At 35.9% G+C, this 15,304-nt stretch overlaps 1 protein-coding gene across 1 annotated transcript in view; it reads left to right on the forward strand.

Moving 5' to 3' along the window:
* The first annotated feature begins 48 nt into the window (after window positions 1-48).
* LOC132152714 (dnaJ homolog subfamily C member 15-like) overlaps window positions 49-15,304 on the forward strand; it is a 29,896-nt gene continuing 14,640 nt past the window's right edge. Inside the window, exons 1-5 of the mRNA XM_059561544.1 lie at window positions 49-262; window positions 1,418-1,463; window positions 6,495-6,561; window positions 10,187-10,270; window positions 12,259-12,329. Of these exons, the coding sequence (XP_059417527.1) occupies window positions 158-262; window positions 1,418-1,463; window positions 6,495-6,561; window positions 10,187-10,270; window positions 12,259-12,329 (373 nt within the window). The 5' untranslated portion in view covers window positions 49-157. The remainder of the gene's footprint in view (window positions 263-1,417; window positions 1,464-6,494; window positions 6,562-10,186; window positions 10,271-12,258; window positions 12,330-15,304) is intronic.

The following is a 15,304-nucleotide window of genomic DNA, read 5'->3' on the forward strand; positions in this document are numbered from 1 at the left end:
TAAATAAATATAATGCGTGGCAGGTACAGCTTTTTTTTGGAAGTTTAGAACACATGGAACTGTGGGGTCTGAGAAACTCTGTTTTGGAATCGCGAGACCCGAAGTTTGTCCCTCTGGGGCTTCCGTAGCTGTTTCTGTCATTGTCATTATCAGCAGCATGGCGAGCTCCAGTGGTGTAGTGATGGACGGGGACTTCTTAAGACATGCTGAATACACACCGAAATCCAGCGGGCAGAGTGAGACAGATGTTGACAAACTCCTTGTGAGTAAATGTCGCGCTGGAGAGTCCGGAGCATTTACACTGTTTTACTATGAACTGGCTCCAGCATTCATCTGAAGACTTTTAACTTTATTTGATCAGAGAATATTATTGCCAAACATCTTTTTACATCAAGTTACTGTAAAAAATAAATAAAAATAAATAAATAAATAAAAAAGGTTTTCCCAGGGATGACTGAAATATGTGTTGAAATAGGGCTTATTAATCATTGTGAAGCTTACAGTAAATTCTCACAGTTTTTTTCTTCCAGTTTTTATACATTAGCCACTGTTACTACACACACACACACACACACACACACACACACACACACACACACACACACACCCACACACCCAGTACTCCAAAAGTCTTATGCCATTAGTATTTTCACCAAATAAATGAATAACTAAATATAAAAAAAAGGTTTAAAGCCAGCTATTTCTGTCTTTCTCTGTAGTGTGTCAGTATCAGTTTAGATTTCCAAACATTCCTTTTTGCCATTAATTGTAATAATCCAGTAAGAGACTTTTGAACCGTCTTTATATATTTCCTACCTACACTTTATGGCCCACGAAAACTAAAAGTACAAGATGATTTAATAAATCATAAAATAAGATCCTTAACTAAAAATTGTGTTTGTCAAGCCAATCTGGTTTGTAAATGGAAGATTAAAATAGCTTTAAAAACGTATACGTTTAAACTTTAAAGGTTATATGCACCTTATGGATACAAATTGGTCTCTAAGTTGTGATAGATAGATAGATAGATAGATAGATAGATAGATAGATAGATAGATAGATAGATAGATAGATAGAAAGATAGATAGATAGATAGATAGATAGATAGATAGATAGATAAAACATGAGGGTTAAATGGCTTTACCTTGAATTTACTGCATGAATTCATGAATCTAATGATGTCATGATTAGTCAGACTCTGAACATTCCGTCTTTGGAAGTCTGTGGGATTTATGGAATTTTGAATAGTCAGAAGAATCTTCCATTTCCAGTAGAAGTCCAGTTTAGTTTTTTAATGATCTGCTATTGGAAAAACCTTATGTGCCTTGTCTAAAGCTTAAAATCCTTCTCTACCAGTGCTTGGCGTGTGTTTATTAATGATTGTCATAGTGATGTGATGTTTGTGTGTGTGTTTCAGGGTGGCTGTCTGATGGCAGTGGGGCTGGCAGCGGCAGGGTTTGCAGGTGAGCTCATCTGCTTTGAAACCCCTGTGTATGCATCCGTTTGGAGATTTGTGTGTCATTAAACCACGTTGCAGTCACATGCAGAAGCTACATGCATTTGTATAATATGTTTGTTATGGCTTAGTGGTTAAAGCTCTGGGCTGAGAACCAATGGTTACCGGCTCAAACTCATGATTGATCACCAGTGTGCTTTTGAGGTAGTGCTCAACCTCGTATTCCTCCAGAAGAGACTGGATTGCTTGTATTTTCTTGCATGAGTTGCCTTTAATAAGTCATTTCAAGCTGCTGATAGCATTAGCCATGTGACAAATAAGGCATTTAGTTGGTTTACCAATATTGTTGTGTTAGAATTGTAATTGTGATATTGCTTTTATACAGCAGTTCGTTAAACAAGAAGTTAGCAAAACACATTAGTGTTGTGTTATTCCTGAATGAAGCAGTGTGTTTAAACAAATCAGTTGAGTAAATGATTCAGTTACTCAGTCACAAAAGACACAAAAGTCACTTGTTTGCATCGTGAATTAATTTAGCTTGAATGAATAAGTGAAGGCAATGATTCAATGACTCATTCAGAAACATGGATCTCATTCACTAACCATGTTAGGCACAAATTGGTGTGAGAAATCTGCATTCAAAGGTTTCACCAAAAAGTCATTCACCTATTCACCTAAACTTAAACTCATACAAAATTTTTTTCTAAATTAAAAAAAAAAAAAAAAAAAATATATATATATATATATATATATATATATATATATATATATATATATATATATCTCGAGAGAGTCAAGAGGCATTTATTTGTCAATTGCAAAGTTGACACTGGGGAAAACTTGGCATTGAAATGCTTGTGACGAGGCTCAGACATACAGTGACAATAACGAGACATAAGACATAGACGTACGTGGAGAGCACTGAGGTTCTTGAGTGACTACAGTGCCCATAGACAGAAAGACATGGACAGAGCATTACATGCCCATAAGTGGAAGTAACAGGTACAATAAAGGTAATCAGTGTTAAGAGTTATAGTGTTCATAAGAAGTCCTGAGGTACTAAGTAACACAACACAAAAAAAACACGAAAAACAGCAAAGTTTTCACAGAGCGCTCGTCAGCGACGCCATCGTAGCGGCACGCCGTAAGTAGAAATATATGTAGGAAGGACTGAAACCACACACAATAATAATAATAACTGAGTGGCCTCATAATTGTTAAGATGTGAAGTTTGTACATCAATATGTCATTATGTACAGTAAAGAGTAAGAAAAGCTGTGTAATTCAGCCAGATCCGGCCAGTCAGGGTTAGGGCTGGCTAATGAGATGTCCATAGTCTGGGTCTGTGCATAAAAGGAGGATAGCATTGCTTGAGATCTTGCATCATGTGCTCTTTGGCAAGTGTGCATCTTTAGAGAGTTATTTGTAATTTGTTTGATTCAGAAAGTAATTAAAGGCTATAAAGGAAAGGATATTAACCTCAGACAAATGGTCGCTCATTTCGAGTACTCTTAACATTAGAACAAGCCAAGAACAAGGTTAAGAACAAGTTAATGAATTATTTTGGAATTAGGAAGACATTCTTCATGAGAAGTGTGAATATGAAATAATGTACAAAATTATTATTGAATGAACCCCAGGCACTTTTATTTTCAGTGTGTTTGAACAAATCAGTTTTGTAAATGATTCAATGACACACTCATAAAAACACTCAGTTATTTCAGTCCTAAATGAATTGGTGTGCTTGACCCTATAGGGATGTCAGTCGATATCAATGTTTAATATAATTAATTACTCAATAATCACACATCAAATTTGGCTCAGCAATTACCCACAAAAGGTAATTCAAAGCTATTATTGTGAAACATGAGAAAAACATGAAAAAGATATAAAAAAGCATTGAAAGGGTCTGTAATTTTTATGGTAGGTTTATTTTAATGGATAGAGACAGAATATAAACCAAACCCAAAATTCCTGAAAAAACACATTTTATAAAGGTTAGAAATTGATATGCATTTCAGTGAGTGAAGTAAGTAATTGATCCCCAAGCAAAACATGACTTTGTACTTGGTACAGAAACCATTGTTGGCAAGCACAGAGGTAAGACGTTTTTTTGTAGTTGGTCACCAGGTTTGCACACATCTCAGGAGGGATTTTGGTCCACTCCTCTTTACAGATCCTCTCTAAATCCTTAAGGTTTCTTGGCTGTCGTTTGGCAACTCGCCGAAGTTTCAGCTCCCGCCACAGATTTTCCAAAGGATTGAGGTCTGGAGACTGGCTAGCCTCCTCCATGACCTTAATGTGGTTCTTCTTGAGCCACTTGTTGCTTTGGCGGTATGTTTCAGGTAATTGTCATGCTGGAAGACCCATCCATGACCCATCTTCAGTGTTCTGGCTGAGGGAAGTAGGTTCTCACCCAAGATTTTACAGAACATGGGCCCGTCCATTTGCCCCTCAATGCGGTGAAGTCGTCCTGTACCCTTAGCAGAAAAACATCCCAAAAGCATAATGTTTCCCCCTCCGTGCTTGACTGTAGGGATGGTGTTCTTGGGGTCATAGTCAGCATTTCTCTCATTCCAAACAAGGCGAGTCGAGTTTATCCCAAAGAGCTCAATTTTGGTCTCATCTGACAACAGCACTTTCTCCCAAGCCTTCTCTGCCTCATTTAGATATTATATGGCAAACTTTAAATGGGCCTGTTCATGCACGGAGCTCCAGACAGAGGCCAAATCATGGTTATTTTGTATTTCTTCCACTTCCAAATAATCGCACTAACAGTTGTCTCCTTCTCACCAAGCTTCTTGCTGATGGTCTTGTAGCCCACTCCAGCCTTGTGTAGATCTACAATTTTGTCTCTGATATCCCTTGACAGCTCTTTGGTCTTGACCATGGTTGTGGGAGAGGTTGGAATGGAAGATACAGATTGTGTGGACAGGAGTCTTATTCACCTTATGAGCTGACATTAGGAGTGACTTCTTAAAGTGGCAGGACTAATCTGTTTCACATGAGCACATAACCAATCTGTGGGAGCCAGAATTAATGCTGGTTGGTGGAAGGGAATCAAACACTTATTTCACTCACTGAAATGCAAATCAATCTCTAACCTTTATATAATGTGCTTTTTATGTTTGTTTTGGTTGATATTTTTCTCTATCCGTAAAAATAACCCTATAATAAAAATACAGACCCTTAATTTCTTTGTAAGTGGGCAAACTTACACAATCAGTAGGGAATCAAATAAATATTTTCCCCATTGTAAATGGTTCTCTTTATGAACAGGCCATTAAATCATTGGTTCACCCCATTTGTTCAAAACGCAGATTCATTTAGAAATTGTGTGTTGTTTAGAGATTCACTACAGTTCTGCTGTAGCTTTAATAGGTAATATCTATGTTGGCAAACTGAGCAAAACCAGAACATGTTGTGTCTTAATACTACCCAGATAGCACACAAACATCTGCAAGATGTCACAGTTTTTCATCAAAGGTCACCACCAGTGGTATTGGGAGATGTGAGTGTCTGTATTACTTACCTCTGGAAAAAGAGTAACGGATTAATTAGATCACGTGGGGCACCTCTGCCTATCATACAATGACCTCTGGTCTCCTGATCGATCTGCAGTGAGTACAGTGCTGCTTGAAACCAAACACACCTCATGAAATGTAAAATGATGTATGTAGGGCAGGTGCGCTAATTGTGTTAAAAAAATGTTTAATGTGTTCTTTTTTCCATAACTAATTATTAAGATTAACTCATTAATAAAATGACAAATCTCTACCACTAATACACAGACTGACAGTCTGTCTAGAAAGCACAAACACAGACGAGTAAAGTGATATCAACGGTGAAATATCTCAGTTCTGTTGAACTAGATATCAGCACTCTTGGAACGCAGTGTTGGCGAAGCATTCATGTTTGCGTTCTGGCTCAGACTAGTTTCTAGGCAGGATGTTTGTAAGCTTAACTTTATCATGTTGTGGTTCACAGTGGGAAAGAGTAGCCTTTGTATAATGTAATAAAAAAATTTCCTCCTTTGTCTTTTAAAAATATTTAGGCTTCCCTATGTAAAAGCCGCCCACAGATATTTATGATGTGATTCTAAAGGAAGCACTTGAGATGATGGCGGCGTTGATGAGGGTGATGGTTAAGCGGTTCTCACTGTGAATGTTTGTTCAAGTCCCCAGATGAAGCTCAGCAAGGTCAATGAGGTCAACGCGGCCTCTAGCATTAAAAGGAATCAAAGCGACTTGCTGCATGTGGCCAAATAAATTTAAGTGGCTTTGTCATCGGCCTGTTTACGTTTGATTATTTTCTGGCAGGTGTCTCTGCCGTCCTCCTTACTGCTGTGTAGTAGTTAATCCTTGTTAGTCTATAAAGTCTTCCACCCATAGCTATGTGAGGGCAGGATGGAATAGCACTTGTGGTCACTTTGAGGAAGGGGGCTGATTCCCATTTCAGTACATCGAGGGGGCAGTGCTCCTGCCAAAAGCTGAGGTGGTGTGTGGTCTGCTCTGCTCAGAGGCAGGGCTTTGGATTACAGCGGAGGGAGCCTCAAGTACTTTTTTGCTGAAAAGCAAAATAATGTTTTCCTCTCAACAATATACTTCTCGGAGTTTGATGAAATGAAAATCCAAAAATGTTCCCAACATGAATTATTTTAATGATTTTACGTGTTCTTCACCTACAGTTGTGTTGGGTTCAGTGAGCCGCTCAACGGCCTTTCATCGCTTCTTTATTGAAAGCTGGATGTTCATAGGCATTGTTTGCTCATTTAGTTGAGTGCTGCTGACTTGCAGTGTGTTGCTTCACAGTCGAACCACAACCACTGGTATTTCACCAGCACCCTGACCAAATAAATAAGGGAAGTTGAAAGCTGACCTCACCTTTAACACATATTGAATAAGACTAAAATGTGGTTTTGTTCTTGGTTTCACCCTTAAACCAACTTTGATAATCCTGGAAATTAACTCTGTAAATGGTCTGCTATCAAGTGGCACACTTTTCAATCTTTTTTTCCCTTTATTGCATTTGCCTTTAGGTCGATATGCATTCCACTTATGGAGGCCTTTGAGTCAGGTTATTACGGAAGCTATTAAGAAGGTACCCACTGCGGTAAGTGTCAGAAACTAATAAACCATTTTTAGATACACCCTGAAAAAAAAGGTACAAAAAACCCCCCACTAAGGTACAAAAGCTAAAAGGTACATCTTTGTACCTTATTTACCAATAAATTGTATATATATATATATATATATATATATATATATATATATATATATATATATATATATATATATATATATATATATATATATTAGTAGGTTCCTTAATTGTACATAATAGTACTCTATCCACTGGTTTCACAGACAAAGAATCTTGCCATATTTTATATGTATCAGAGCCATTGTTTTGTCTCAAGATGCACACCTGTATTTGTTTTTTCTAAGGAACATTAACAAAAGATTCTTAAATGTCCTAATTGGACTGTGGCCTAAACCTGGCTTAGACTGTGAAACCAGGCCTATAAATTCATGTTAGTACTTAAAGTGTGCATCTTAGTACCTTTTAAAAGGGTACCGCCCTAGTGAAAGTTTTGTACTTTTTTTTATCAGACCATACAGAAGCCAATGTTGAGTGATCTCAGAGGAAAGAAAAATCAAAATTGAGTTTTGCTCAAGTTTCCTGCTTCTCAAATTTGTCTCCTGAGACAAAAACACAAAAACACAAATGGTCTCATTTAAAGTTTTAGAAGAGACCTCATCATCTTCACACACTGTGCTCAGATTTGTCTCCTTAGCTAGAGACTCTGGATCTCTCATATTTGTCTCCTTTAAAGCTTTATAAGGCTATATTAACAGTGAAATTTTGCAGAAATATGCATAATGTTACTCTCAATTGACACATAAAAAGAGAATAGAGCCATACAGTTTAGGAATTTTAGGAGAAACATCTGAAATGCTGTTGAGAGAATCACAATTACGTCTACTGAGTTTAGGAAGAGCAAACTCTGAGCAATATTTTTTCCCCCTTTGGGATTTCTAACTCTCCGTACTCGAGCAAAGCTTTAGTATTTTAAACAGATTCTGTTTCAGAAAGCAATGAAACTTGGATTTTTCCATGTTCATCTCCACATCTCGAGGCGCTTGTTTGCGTGCAGTGTTGTCATGTTAAACCTCCTGCTGTAGGGCAGTGGACTGATTCATCACATCTTACTGGCTGTTACTGTAGTTCATGCTGTGCTTCTGGGTTTTGATGGAGTTTGTAATGCTGATTTGTCCAGGTTCTTCTTAATCTCCAGGGTTGTGTGGTTGGGACTGGTTCCCAGTGCTTTGACTCAACCAGTCCACCTGTGTACACTCTTAAACTTCTCGAATCTCAGCTTTCTCCTAAACCGGGTTCGCCACGGAGCACACTTGTAATAGATCATTATTAGAGTTATTAATCCAGTGTTTTCATCATTCTGTGAATCACATAATGGATGAGTGTGATTAAGTGCCGTGTTGTGGGCTGAGATTGGACAGAACATTCTGGCCTCTCTCACCATCTGGACATACATGTGCTTTTACTTAATTGTGAATCGTGACGTGGATGAAGGAGCCACAGGCCCATGTTATTCTGTTTTAAAAATTCTTTAATTAAAGGGATGATGCAGCAAAAATGCAGCTGCTGTGTTATTCATTCAAAATATTAGATAAATATGCAGTAATAGCTCAATGCTTAGAAGATCTTGATTAGGTTAAAACCAAGCCATGCACTCTTAAGGCATATTCATCATTTTTTTTAGACTGCTGCACTCACGTTACATGAGAGATGTGTAGAAAGCCGTGCAACGTTAAAACAGTTTAAACGTTTAGAAAACATGTCGCGAATTTGTGTCTCATATGTTTTAAAATGCGATCTGTATGTTTGGCGAATCGACTCTTTTTTTTAATATATGCAATGCATAAATACATGATGCTGTTTTGTTCATAATTGTTTAGGCAATTTGTGGCCTTGGGATACAATCCAAAAGTTTCCATAAGACAAGTTTAATCTGCATATAATACATAAAAAAGGAGATCTGTTTACATTTTATTTCGTGTTTGACTGTTAAAACAACAACAACAACTAAAAAAAAATTGTTTCAATAAATTGGGTAAATTTAAAAAAAAAAACATTCTACTGCACTTGTTTTAAAAAGGTTATTGAAAATGTTGATAATTATCGATGTCAGACGATATGAAACATTATACCATGGATCAATTTTTTTTTTTAGCTATATTGCCAAGCCCTTCAGCTGTGTGAAGGCTCTTCAGAAAGTCTCCATAAAAAGCAACAGACAACATGAAAATGAGCAAATAATTAAAGAGTTAAAATAAAGAATTACATTTTTTTGGGGGGGTACATAATTTTAGATATGTGCTGAAAATACTGAACATGTGAACTTACAGAGCTGAATATGGTAAATCCCACAGCGGAAACTCTTTGAAGCAATTGGAAATCCAGCACTCGTGAGGTCTGTACTGTTAAAAACTCAGCAAAAAATGGTTTGTTAAATTTCCACAAAATATTATATGAAACTTAGACTTCATGACCTCAAATCTCAGTCTTGGGTCCTTTGATTTATGGTGCATTCCCACTGTGTTGTAATTACAGTAATTACTAGATTACAATATGGGATGCTTGTAAGCCGTTCTGTTCATGTCTGCTTCTGTAACAACACTATTGCCAGCTAAATGAATCTGTGTAATTTGAGTATCGAATAGACAAAAATATAGCAAATAATAATAATTTAGAGTTTGCAAACTTGAATTTCAAGTGCCGACAAGGACATGGAAATTTTTTACAAGTCTCGCAATTATGGTAATTCCAGCGTGAATACGTTTAGTTTGGGAATTTTGGCTAATTATTGGGTCAATCATCTCAAATCCCTATAGTCTCTATTTTCACATAATGAGGTGAAAGTGCTGTTCTTGAGGCTTTTATTTGATCCAAAGCAGCTTGATTGCCATCAGTATTCAGAGTATACAGGTTGTTGTGCACATCAGTTTTCATCTGATTAAAAACAATATTTTGGGTTCAGTACAATACTAATCAGTATTTAAGGCATAATGTTGATTACTACTGAAATTAATTTTTACTTTATTTTTTTATTTTTTTTTAAATGTTAGAAATGCGAAGCTTATATTTGTATTCCAGCACTTAGAGGAGTTATTCAGTTAAGTCCTGTTTATAATTTGAGTTGGTGAAATTGTTTTCAGCTGCAGTCACTCGTCTGGATGAATGAACTTCTGATTACAGATTACCAGCGTGATGTCTGTGCTTTACAGATACTTACATCATTTCTCACTGTGTGTCACCAGTGTTGGGGAAAGTCACAGTACTTTTACAATATTGCATTTCTCCCTAAAAAAGTAACTAATTGCATTAATTAGTAACTTCTTATGGAAAGTAATGCGTTACTAGTAGTTGCTACTAAAAATAATCTGATTATGTAATTTGTAATGTGTTACCCAAACACTGACAACACTTTACAAGTAATTCTAGGATCCTAGTTTCATGGATGTGAGATTGAAGTCTTGTGACACTTTGAGAAGAGTGTGTATGTTAAGGTTTACTGCGTGACCCTGTGTGTTTCCATTATAACCGTTTAAAACGGAGAAAGGTGTCATTTTTGTGGCTATCAACCGATATGCTGTTGATAGAGCTTAACTTTGAGTTTGGATCATTGTTTTCAACATCCTCTCTTCTTTCCTTGTCATTTTCTGCATATTACAAAGATGGATTTGAGCAGAAGATGACCAGCCGGGAAGCCAGCCTTATTCTCGGGATCAGGTAATTGTGAGCTAAACAAAGCCCTAAATCACTGCAATTCTTCTTACTGAATTCTCTCATTAGGAGTTGTCATGGAAGAAAACAAAGGTGTCTTACAGTATATACACACACTGCATCACTGCACTTCCCAGAAGAGCTTGCGGTTAAGTCTGGGGGCAGTTCTTTTGGTTTAAAGTCGGCCGTCATCTCCTGTCGTCACGGCTTTGATCCTTTCGTCTAATGGGAAAAAAGTCTCAGCTGTGTCTCTAACTTTGTAATCTGCTTTTTGGTGGACCACCCTTCTCCTCCTAGGAGGCTATATTTCTCAAAAAATTTCCCTTACTTCAACAGAAGTTCACAGGGTCCCAGACCAGGTGTGACTCACACCATGCAGGCACCACATGCTTGCGTCATTGCCATGTGCCTCAATTCTTTGTGTTGTCAATCAAACTGGACTAATGTTTTCATAAAACTGAACCATACTGTAAGCAATATTTCTTGGATGCGATCAGTATGAACTCGGTCAACCACATTCACGCTCATAAAACGGTAGAGATTCGGGTTAATCGTTTTTATTATTCTCTTCTCATCTGTCTTAAGCTTTCCTTTGGTGTCTGTCACTCACAGCTGAAATAACTGGCCTCAGTAATGTTACTGTTTGCTTTGATATACTTTGATCTCTCTTTTCACCCATGGTAACTTCAGAAAATCTGTGCAGTTATTTAAAAAAAAAAAACATTTTTTTATCATTTTTTTGATAAATTAATACTTTTAGTGAGCAGGGGTGCAATAATTTGATCAAAAGTGACAGTAAATACATTTATACTGTTGTGTTTTCTTTGATCATCCTTCTATTCATCGCTGATTTAAAATGCATTTGAGCACACAGTTTAGTCCCGAATGCCACACATATCTGCTGACTCCTCCGACAAAAGCAGTTTAGTCTGACGGATTCATCACTCGAATCATCCGCACCGCACAGTGTTTTAATTAGTTTCTCTGGCCCTTCTCAGACACCCACTCCGCTTATGATTTGAGACTTTAGAGAAGGGTTTGTAGGACTGAACGCTTGTGTGCAAGCATTAATGCATATTTTAATCGTCACTTCTGGTTATCCAGCTATGACTCAGATCTAAACCCTGACAGATGTAAGCTGGAAAGAAATTTATTTATCTTTTCGGGAAGGATGCATTGTGAAGCCAAGTGGTCCAAACCACCTGTCCTCAGACCAAAATTAATCAATACAGAATGAATTTGAATGTACATCCTTAAAGGAAGTAGTGGGTTTTTAAAAATAATTATGCTTATATATGTCAAACTAATTGTAAAGAGAAAAATATTTCTCTCATTTTAAGTAATACTTAGATACTGTTAGTATCCAGCACCACCAGAAAAACTAAATCTTTCAATAGACGGAGATAAAAATCATTATGTAGTCTCAGTTTATTAATATTTATAACATAAATATATGTTATATATTTATAATGTCAATTGTATTATTCAAACAGAAACATTAAAATAACTTCTAAAGAAATGTATTGAGATCTTTAAACGTTTGAACATTAAGTGAATCATTTTGAAATAAAATTGTTTTGTTTTTTTTAAATATTTTCTAAACATTAAATTATTATTGTTTTAATTAATAAAACATTTAAAGATGTTTATTATAAATAGCATTTGCCGTTTGCTTTTCTTTGTCCGTGTGCTTTTTTGTTGTTTTGTCAAATTCTTTTCTGTATCCATTTGTGAAAGGAGTAACCAAATGTCCGAATAACTTTTTTCAGTTCTGTTGCCTGTTTTGCCCACTAAATTGGGGTTTTTCAGGGGATGTACAGATTGAGTTTTTCCAGTAGATGTTTGCAGTGATGGAGACAGACCACACATGTTGATGACTAGTGCAAAAAATCAGTCTGGAGGCCTGTAATTAGATCCATACAGCAGTTCACACTGTGTCCACAAGATGGTGGTGTGCTTCTTTTCTAAAGGATCTTTTTTCTTGTTTTGTGCAGTCCGACCAACACTAAGGCAAAGGTACGGGAAGCCCACAGAAGGACCATGGTCCTAAATCATCCAGGTAAAGGTCAGTAGTTCAGGCTGTCATATTGGATGGCTGTGTGTTGATCAGTAATTCTCGTCTCTCTACATGCAGACGCAGCTCAGTGTAATTTCTGAGCAGACAGTGACAGAGACGGGTGTTGATTACATTATTGATTTGAACAGCATCTGTCATTTGTCATAACACACTCTTTAAAGAGGGCTCACATCCCTGAAATGCTGACTTGCTGTAACATAAGCCATAAATGAGAACACCACAAAAAAAGGACGTCAAGTGAACCATCACTTCAACCAGCACTGTAGATTCAAGATGCTTAGTGTAAGAATTAAAATAAGGTCAAAATATGCAGTGAATAAGGCATGTTTTCAAAGACGTCCATCACTAAGGGAAGATTGATCTTCCATGATTTGCATATTCACCAATAATAACAATACATAGTAATAAACAGCAACATTTACCTACAAATATTTAAATAAAACATTTAAAAATGCCATGCAGATTGTATTAATCATTAAATTATAATATGTTTAAATCCATTTTTTTATTTATTGAGCAAATAGTGTTAAATTATTCATGGTAATACATTACTCTTACCAACAACACTAATATCATTTTTCCAAATGAGTTTAAGTCAGAGACACTATTAATACATCTTAATGCAAGCCATGAAATGAGAAAGTAAAACCAACAATGTTTAAATAATAATAAAAAAAAAAAAAAATACACTTAATTTTTTTTTTTTTAACCGTTGCTTTCATCCAAAGTGACTTTCAAATGAGGAATACAAGAATACAAGAAGTGATCAATGCGATATTTCTATACTACTGTTCAAATGTTGGGGGTCTTTGTGTGTGTGTGTATATATATATATATATATATATATATAAATTTATTTATTTATACTGTGTATATATATGTATATATATATATATATATATATATATATATATATATATATATATATATATTTATAGAAAAGGCAGAATATAGCAGAATATAGTATTTCGAATAAATTCTGTTCATTTGAACTTTAAATTCATCAGATAATACTTATATATAAGGTATCCATAATATATATATAAATAATAATGCATGTTTCTTGAGCAACGATTCAGCACAATACAATTATTTCTGAAGATCATGTGACACTGAAGACTGGAGTAATGATGCTGAAAATTATGCTTTGCATCACAGGAATAAATTGGATTTGAAAATATATTCAAATAGAAAACAGTTATTTTAAATTGCAAGAATACCTCACAATATTAGTTTTACAGCATTTTTTTGTTGTTTATTAGAAATAAATGTAGAGCCTAAGAGATTTATTTAAAAAAAAAAAAAAAGAAATAAAAAATCTTACCAAGCTGGAGATAATGCACCAGGTACAAATGTATTTAGATCTGATAAGGATTTGTTCACTCTGATCTGTACGACACGGGTTATAAATCACTGTCTAGCAACTTGCTTTTTTTTGCCGTGGTCTTTTTAAGTGCACACTGTGAGTCTTATTCTTCCCTGGTCACTGAACTCGTCCTGTTTTTCTGTTCAAGGTTAATGGCCTCACCTTGCCTTTTTCTCTGGTTTACCCTCTTTCAGGTGCATTTCTCACAGCGCTCAGAGCTGCTGTTTATAGATATGTGTGTGTGTGTGTGTGTGTGTGTTTGCTCCTCTCGACCACTAATACTCTCGGTGAAATAAGCGATGGTCTCTGTGATTCTATCTGTAGTTGAGCGATAAAGCCTGTGACTACAGGGAGGACGTCCTGTAGAGAGAGTGTGCCAGATTTGTCCCATCCTCCATCTCTGCTGAGAAATCCTTTATTACAGTGCCGTTAATAACAGTGTGCAAGCGCCCATCCCGTTTGTTACACTAGTGGAGGGGCTGATGTATTAAAGACCCCATGGAATGGCTTGATGAATGCAGTTTGCCTTCCTTTTGCATTTCTGATGTATTTCCTATTGAAACAGATTGTAATAGGATACACTGAAAGGTTCATCCTTTTTTTTATAAGGTCAATAGGCTTAAGGTGCGGTCACATTTAACATTGTTTGGCTAATTTTCACAGACAAAATATGAATGTGTTATAATCTTCTTCCTTGGATTTGTTGTTTCTGATTTCATAAGATGCTGTCAGTCATAGCCTTTGAATCATTGGTTTCTGAGGTACTCGATGCCTGTGTCCAAAATTCGCAAACTCTCTGAGTAGCAAGAAAAGCATTTTAACGACCTTAAAAATGAATGTTTTAATTAGTATATGCAGTGTTGGGAAGGTTACTTTGGAAATGTAATAGGTTACAGATTACAAGTTACCCTGTTTAAAATGTAATAGTAGTGTAACTTTTTCAATTACTTTATTAAAGTAATGTAACTAATTACTTTTGAGTACTTTTTGATTACTTTTCTAAATTTGTGAAAATTAAAGAATAATGAATAAAAGCCTATACATCAACTTAAATACAGTTATCTAATAAGCATGTGACGTATTCTGTGTAATAAACTCCTGAAACATTGGTGTTTTTTTTAAACTGCTGTCTCTTTGTATATGATATGATGATAGTTTTCTCAAAATAAGTAAAATGCACATGAAGTGACACAGAGCAGTTCTAGAAATTATGTTTATGTGCTCGTGTACTCCTATATTGAGGCGGCAGAGGTTGAAAACACTGCGAGCTTCAGTAGGCCTATGTGTAGTAAATGAAACCATGTCTTTGCCATTAATTTACAGGAGGGGCGGACTGGGAAAAAAATTCAGACTGGAAAATTCAAACTCATACAAACAAATTCATGGACAAAACTATTTTTTGTATGGACCTGACATAAAAAAAGGTTTAAATCTTTAATTTGGGGACATGCAAAATAATTAAAAGTTCTCTACTGAACTGCACCTTCACTTCCATTTTTCTCTTCAGTCTCTTTATTTTGCCCTGTTATCCATCCCTCTCGTGACTTTAATACTTAAGATTGAACAAAACTATACTTTACAATACAATACTCTACAA

The sequence above is a fragment of the Carassius carassius genome, chromosome 11 (assembly GCF_963082965.1).
Source record: "Carassius carassius chromosome 11, fCarCar2.1, whole genome shotgun sequence".
NCBI classification, from domain to species: Eukaryota; Metazoa; Chordata; class Actinopteri; order Cypriniformes; family Cyprinidae; genus Carassius; species Carassius carassius.